The sequence below is a fragment of the Abrus precatorius genome, unplaced genomic scaffold (genome assembly GCF_003935025.1).
Source record: "Abrus precatorius isolate BTA unplaced genomic scaffold, Abrus_2018 Scaffold7, whole genome shotgun sequence".
Classification (NCBI taxonomy): domain Eukaryota; kingdom Viridiplantae; phylum Streptophyta; class Magnoliopsida; order Fabales; family Fabaceae; genus Abrus; species Abrus precatorius.
Window position 1 is genome coordinate 15250972 of NW_020874417.1, and position 8169 is coordinate 15259140.

Genomic DNA, 8169 nt, shown 5'->3' on the forward strand with positions numbered 1-8169 from the left:
AAAATTAGCCTCTGCGTGATTACTATTGCTGGAAAAAGTGATCACGCCAGCAAAGCGGGAATTCTATAAAAGGCAGTTAGCTCAGGAATTTAGAGAGTTTTTGTTCATTTTTTATTTTCCATTTGTTTTTGTTGTTGAGAGAGTCAGAGAGGGAGATTGAGGACGAACACCAAGCTTCATTTCTTGAGGGATTAGATTGGAGATTGGCTTGAAGATGTTTCGTCTTTGTTCATTCTCTTCTTCTCTTCTCTTTTTGTAATGTTTGCTTAAACTCTTTGTGATTAGGAACTGTGAATCTGAAATGGAAATGTTGAATTAATTTTGGATCTGAACTTTGAGTTTTGGATTGGATTGAGTGATTGATTCTGCTGTTAAAGTAGTGATTGAATGAAAATTTGATCAACTAATCATAGAGGAACTCTTATCAATGGGAATTGAATTTGTTTCTCAGATCTGAATTAATTGCCAAGGTTATTGGTTTCTTAGGGATAAGATATCTTAATCTTGCAATCTTTTGGTTTCTCAAACTTAATGCAACATTTGATTGGATTAGATCTAAGGGATTAGAATGATTTGATTAGATGTTAGATTCATTGCGGCAAGGGATTGTCCTTTGATTAATATAACGTGAAACCGATTGTCATTCCATCTAAATGCTTGAAAGTTCAGAACTTTATTGATTCAATGTTGAAGTTTTGGTGAAACAATTTCCTAACTACTCTTTCTACATCTGTTTACTATATACTTTTGTACTAACTGTTCTGTTTTACTTTTTAATTTTGTTTTTGATACATTCATACCAAATCCATCTGAAATTTGTAAAGCTCAACTAATTGTGATCTTGTGAAGTGGTAATTGAGAACTTTATTCCCTGAGGACGATACTTGGAACTCAATTTGATTCTAAGATTTTTTATAACTTGCTACAACAACACTAGTACACTTGCTAGTCAATTTACTTTCAGTACAACAACAGTTGTAAGAGTAACATGTACTACCATAGGCTTAACTATAAACCAACTCTCCACTAAATCAATTAAATGCAAGTAATAATTATGAGGTCTTTTTCAGGTTATTATGTGGCCAAGAGGTTATAATAATTGAGGTGAGATAAATGAAAGAAAGGGAATATACAAAAGGGTAATAAATTATAAAAATTATAAACATCCTCTAAGTTTACAAATGAAGCTGTTGGAGTAATTTTTATATTTTTGTATGTGAACAATATCTTTACTCTTCTCTCCTTTCAATCATATATAACCCTTTTTCTTTTTTTTTTCTTTTTCTTTTTCATACTTTCTTTCTTTCTTTCTTTTTGCACATGAGAGATATAGAGGAGAATTTATCAAGCAATTCAACATACAAAAGTTACTATAGAAAATTAATAAAGCTCAAAGTGGGCAACGAGTTGTATCTCAAACATGCTGATGGCCAAGAATAAAAATCCTATTATATAAAAGGTTAGAGCGAAAGCGAGAAAAATGTTTTTATAGAAAAACAAAATTATCAAAAGGAATGAAAGGTCAAAATCAACCTTTTGACCCCTATATATACTAGTCTTAAATGAAAACAGAAATAAATGGGCCAAGGCTGCCGCAAGTAATTAAATAAAAGCCCTAAATAAAAACCCTAAATATAAAAGGTATGTTTTAAATTTGAACTTTAAAAATTAATAAAAAAATAGCTCCAAACTCCAAACAGCATGATCCATATGTTCAAATTAAAGCCCAGGAAGTCAGGAATCCATTGCAAAAAGAATCAGTAAAAAAGGAGATCTATAGAAAAAGTTATGGCTGAAATAATGGACAAATGTCAAAATAGTGAAAATATGAAATATAAAGTAAAGATAACAAGTATTCATAAAAACTCCAATTTAAAGTAAGAAATGCAAAAACATGCTAAATGAAATAAATAAAGAAGGAAAGATATTTTGGAAGATGCAATAAGACTATAAATGTGAGTACAAAATATGAATCATCACATATTGGGCCAAAGGGTTCTTTTCATATATATGGCATCATTAACTAAGGTGAATTTTTTGTTATGCATGCATAACACTATAACTATTTGGGTACGAAAATGCGTCAAACACTTATTCAATATGCATGACACATCTAATAAGGCTGGCAATATATTAAGAATGTTGGAGTTGTTAAGTAGTGAAAATGCATTTGCATAACAGTTGGTGCTGAGAGTTACATCTAAATTTAAGGTTAGTCCAAGTCACAATTTATCCAGAGTAGATAAGAGATTTATAATTGGCATAAAGCTTATGGCTATGAAGACTGGTGGGCTTGGTAAATATTTTTTTTCATAGTAGATTTGCACAAAATGACAATGGTGAAGTGATTTGATTAGAGTTGAGTATTTAACTTCAGATCATATATAATAATTTAACTAAATCTAAAATTATAAATAATTATTAAAATAAAAAATTAATATAATATAAAAATCTTAAGTTCCAAAAGTTATGTACATTTATTTTAAAGAATAAACTAAAATATTTATTTAATATTTTAGCTTTTACATATGAGTATTAATTTTTTCTTTAATATATTTTAACAATCCATCCTATCACAGCTCATAAATTATTTAAAATTCTAAAAAGTAAAATATTCATGTTAGTAAAAAAGAAAAAACTTTTATAATAATATAAAACCAATATTTTTATTTGTATTTAGAATGTAGTAATTCAATAAAATTATAATACTTATAAAATAATACAAAATAAATGAAAATTAAGAGTAAAATTGAAGAAAAGATAAATGATTATAAGTAAAATTGAAGAAATAAAATAAAAAATATGTTCCCGTAGATTTGTAGAAGAAATTGAAGTCTTTAAAAAAAAAAGATATAAAGTTAATAAAAAAATTAGACATGTAAAGAGAGATAGTTTGATAACTAATGTTATTAAGTGTAGTTAGATGAAATTTTTTGAATAAATAATAATAATAATAATAGAAAAGTAAAGTTTTGGTGAGAGATCATATACATAAAATTATGACATCTATATTTTCACTAAGCATATAAATTCATATAATAAATAATAAATGTGATACATATTTTAAAGAACAAAAGAAAAAAAAACCATCCGTAATTCCGTATCTCAGTACACCAAATGGAATTGCAATTTGGGAAAATTCATATGATAAATACATCTTTCATTTGATTTCACTAAACTTTCCTAACCAAATAATAACAGAGAATACAAAAGCTAAAACGCAAGAATCATAAATGGACAGTTTTGTTTTCACATTAATTAACAAATTTCAAACTAAAACACTTTATCGCACAAGCATTTATAAATACCAAACAAAAGTTAGAATAATTAGTCATGAAAAGGACTTCTCTGTAAATAACTAGTTACAATATAAAGTTCACATGCTTAATCTTACATAAACACTTATACTTTATATATATATATATAAAGACGATATTAAACTGATTAAATAATTAATTTGTTTATCTTTAAAAAATAATGAAGCAGAAAGTGAATTAAGAATCGGTTAAACTGAACAAATTTGGTGTAAATATTCAGTTTGAATCGGTTGCTTCATAAAATAAATAATTTCTTTGTTATTTACTTATTTCCAATTTTTTATTCTAAAATATGTTTTGATTAAATAATGACCCATAAGTGATATTTATATTTAAATCATTATTATTTATATTTTATAAAGTATAAAAGAAGATCATTTTACAGTAATTTTAAATTCGGTTATTACTTAATATTTTCTATAATATTAAAAATCTATATTTTATTATTATTGGTACAACTTTAATTCAATTACATTTAAACTAATGAAATATAAATTGATGTCTTCATTAATTGATTGGCCAGTTCACTTTTAAAAACTTTAATAAATGAATTAAAATTTAATTTTTGACTAAATTTAATAATATTGTGTAATGTATATAATCAAATTTATTTAAAGTTATCATTACCGTTCTCATTAATACAGTGAGGTACATAAAATAGAATTGTAATTTGGGAAAATCCAGATGATAATGATATTTTCCATTCCGGGTTATAGAAGTGTCCTTACCAAATCATAACAAAAGTCCCAAAATATAAAACACGACTAATCATTAATGAACAATTTTTATCTCTTTAATTCATACATTGATTAACAAGTTTCACATTAAGACACTTTACGCAAAAACGTTAATAATTACCAAAACAAAAGTTAGAGTGAGTACTCATCGAAGTGACTTGGGAATAAATAACGAGTTGAAATATAATTCACATATGTAATCTTACATTTATACTTATAAAAAACACATGCACCAAAAATTAAGTACTTATTTGTATTAAAAGTAATTTAAAATTGTTGAACGTGATTTATATGTCTAGTTAGATCGGAACATTTCCATGCCGTGTGAAGTATGAGTTCCAGAAGTAAAACATTGACTTCTAGGTCTGTGATGATGCAACATTATCATTTTTACTTGACTGACTTGTTTGTATTCGGATTCAATTTCCGACCCGACCCGATCCAAACCCAAACCCAAACCCAAACCCAAAATAGACAAATTTTGGTGTTTTCATCGCCCTTTGCCTGCAGTTGAAACCTCTCTTTCTATCGTGTTTTTTAAGTTTGATTCCACAGAAAAAAAAAAAAAAAAAAAAAAAAACTTGGTTTACTCTTCAAAGTCTTCACCTTTTTCTCTTCTTCTTCATTTTTTATCTCTCCTCATTATGATCCCGTACCCAGATGGGTGTTGAACCTTTTGCTCCCAAAACCTTCTGATTCTACTTCCGGGTGCCTGGGTAAGTGCAAAGTTTTGTTCTTTAGTTCCAACTTAATTGGGTTTTGGCTGTGGCTGCTTCAACCGTAATATCAAAGCCATCATCATAGGTTTTTGGTACCTAAAATCTATTTTATTTTGTTTTTGCTTTTCTGTTATATCAATTTTTGACTGTTCGTTCATACCTTGTTATCAATTTGATGCTTAAGTGGTGTTTGTTTAATTTGTAAGTGAATTTAGAATCTTTTTTATGCTTTGTGGAATCACTGGCTCAGGTTAAAAAAATCATTATTATTATTATTATGCCCAAAAACAAAGCAAGGACCCTGCCAATATAGTCTTGTGGTCCAGTTTCATTGTGCTTCCACCTTTGTGGACTGTGTTCTTTTACTCTATTTGTGTTTGCTGCTGCTCTGTGTTTTTCGTTTGATTTGCTGGTGCTCCCTTGCCTCTTTGATCAAATGTCCTTGAGCCATGGTTTCTTCCCCGATGAAGACAAGCCTTTGTTAAATTGGACCATCAAGACCTTCTTGGACCCCTATATCCTTTGTAAGTGTGTCAAGCTTTGGAACCTTTCCACTCTCAGAAGCACCAAGTCTGTAACCTGGTTATGACAAGATCCATTGGATAGATAGCAATCTGTGACTTGTTCTCTTGACCACGTCCAATTGCATTTTTCATAGGGTAGGATTGGATGGGGGACTAATTTGGGTATGGTACAACTTTGTTCTCATTATGTCAATTTGCTATATTCATGTCTTAACACTATTGTACTGCTAGGACCAAGAAATTTGTTCCTAGGATTTTGCATGTGTCAGATTATATCCTGTTTAGGTGTACACGTTCTCTTTCATCTTCAATTCTTTTTTGTCAATTTCTCAAATCTCCGAGATTTCCTTTCGCAGCTGCTATGGTTTTTGCCTAATCTTGTGCTATGTTCTCTGTACTACTGCCAAACAGGAATGGAAATAAATTTGGAGAAACTTCGTAGCTGCTATGTTCTGTGTAGTGCTCAACAGGAATGGTTTCTGTGTACTGCTATGGTTTTGGTCTAATCTTGTGCTCTGAGATTGGTTCATGCCTTGTTATCAATTTGATGCTGAATCTTTGTTGTAATTTGTAAGTGAATTTAGAATCTTTTTTATGCTTTGTGGATTGTCACTGTGTGGTTAGTTTTGTTATGGTTGCTTCCAAGAAACCACGCCTTAGACTTAGAGATGTGGCCTTGTGCCGTTTGTTATCTGTGGTGTTTGTTACTTTATGTGGGGTTTTGCTGCTGATATTTCTCCTTGCATCAAATTCAACATCAAGTGTTGTGACTCATAGTTTAGACAATGTTGATGCATTCCATCGTGACTTGAAGTTTGCAAAGGGGCACAATCTCCCCCAACAAAATGACTTGTCACTTAGATTGGAAAAGCTAAATGAGTTGCTTCCAAGGAACTTGGATTTGTTTCCAACTCTGGCCAAGGATCATATCATTGTAGTTCTGTACGTTCACAATCGGCCCCAGTATCTTAAAGTGGTTGTTGAGAGCCTTTCGCGGGTGGTAGGGATTAGTGAGACCTTACTAATTATTAGTCATGATGGGTACTTTGAGGAGATGAACAAGATCATTGATGGTATCAGATTTTGTCAAGTTAAACAGATATATGCTCCTTATTCGCCCCATCTGTTTTTTGATAGTTTTCCTGGGGTCTCGGCTAATGACTGCAAGGACAAAGATGATGCTGAAGAAAAACGTTGTGAGGGGAATCCTGATCAGTATGGAAACCATCGCTCCCCAAAGATTGTGTCACTTAAGCATCATTGGTGGTGGATGATGAACACGGTATGGGATGGATTGAGAGAGACAAGAGAGCATTCTGGTCATATTCTTTTCATTGAAGAAGACCACTTCATATTTCCCAACGCGTATCGCAATCTACAGGTTCTAACTTCATTGAAGCCTAAAAGATGCCCCGATTGTTATGCGGCAAATTTAGCACCTTCGGATGTGAACTCAAGAGGTGAAGGATGGGCAAATTTGATTGCAGAGAGAATGGGGAATATAGGTTACTCTTTCAATCGAACTGTTTGGAGGAAAATACACAACAAGGCTAGAGAATTTTGTTTCTTTGATGACTATAATTGGGATATCACAATGTGGGCAACTGTTTATCCCTCATTTGGTAGTCCTGTTTACACGTTACGTGGTCCTAGGACTAGTGCCGTTCACTTTGGGAAATGTGGTTTGCATCAGGGTCAGGGGGAGAAAAACGCTTGCATTGATAATGGCATGGTGAATATTAATGTGGAAGATCTTGACACAGTTTCTAACATTAAATCAGATTGGGAAGTTCACACCTACAAAAATCAGCCTGGTTATAAAGCCGGGTTTAAGGGTTGGGGCGGTTGGGGTGATAATAGAGACCGCCATTTATGCTTGAGTTTTGCCGACATGTATCACTCCACAGGCCCTGCATCACCATTGTAAGAGTTATGTTGTTTTTGGCTAGTTTTTGTTGTGTTTTGCCAACATGTATCACTCCACTGCCACTGCATCACCATTGTAAGAGTTAGAGTTTTTAGCTGCTTTTGTCTCTCTTTTTATTTTTTATTTGGTCTACGATATCACAAGGAGCAGATTAGATCCTTCAATACAGGAATTCATACAAGTCCTTCACAAACAGTGTTTGGGTTCATAAATACTTTGGTAACCATCATTGAACCTCATGTACCAGTTGTAACATAAAATGGTTATTCATTCATATTGATTCTTCCTCACATGAAGGAAGGTTTAGTATTATATAAACATCTCTCTCTCGCTGTGTGCACATTTATAATGCTTAGGGGTGGGAAACTGCATGTCTGGGGCCTTTGAGAGACCTTTAATTTTCTGTCTTCGAGGTTTCCCATGTATCAGTCACTACCTGTGGAGTCTTTCATTGGTTATGCTACTGGACATTAACATTGTCCTATTCTTCTTTTATATCCTGTGTCTTTACTGTAAGCTCAAAGGTTTAGCCGTACACTGGACTCTACTTTTATTTTTCAGTTTTTCATCGTGTGTCCAATACACATAAGAAAAGCTTTTATAGAGTAATTATTATTGAAAATAACAAGATATCGTATAATTCAATTGTAATAATAATAATAACATTGAATGTTATAATTTTTAATAATTTTTTTTTATTTCTTATCATGTGGCATGTGTCTTTAGACAGGTTTAAAAAATTGTTTAGTTTTTAACCAAAATATATTATTTATATCATTATTCAAATCATTATTGTCGAATGCGTAGCATGTTAAACAATTGTTAAATGTTAAATGCTTCAAAGTTAGCAATTAACCGCAGACACTGAAACAGTTCAACTTGAATGCTAAATTAGATGGACAGAGACGGGAAAGCAAGAAGTAAATTCAATGATAATGCAATCAT

The 8169-nt window shown here is 31.4% G+C and overlaps 1 protein-coding gene across 2 annotated transcripts; it reads left to right on the forward strand.

The window, feature by feature from the left end:
* Positions 1-4560: 4560 nt before the first annotated feature.
* On the forward strand, positions 4561-7535 carry LOC113872627 (alpha-1,6-mannosyl-glycoprotein 2-beta-N-acetylglucosaminyltransferase). Of its 2 annotated transcripts, none has more exons than XM_027510325.1 (2): positions 4561-4770; positions 5709-7529. In XM_027510325.1, the coding sequence occupies exon 2, from the start codon at positions 5929-5931 to the stop codon at positions 7222-7224; it is 1296 nt and encodes a 431-aa protein (XP_027366126.1). In that variant the 5' UTR covers positions 4561-4770; positions 5709-5928; the 3' UTR covers positions 7225-7529. The 2 variants fall into 2 exon arrangements, with proteins under 2 accessions (XP_027366126.1, XP_027366127.1); XM_027510326.1 differs by lacking the exon at positions 4561-4770 and adding an exon at positions 5031-5297 and having other exon boundaries at positions 5709-7535.
* Positions 7536-8169: the final 634 nt, after the last annotated feature.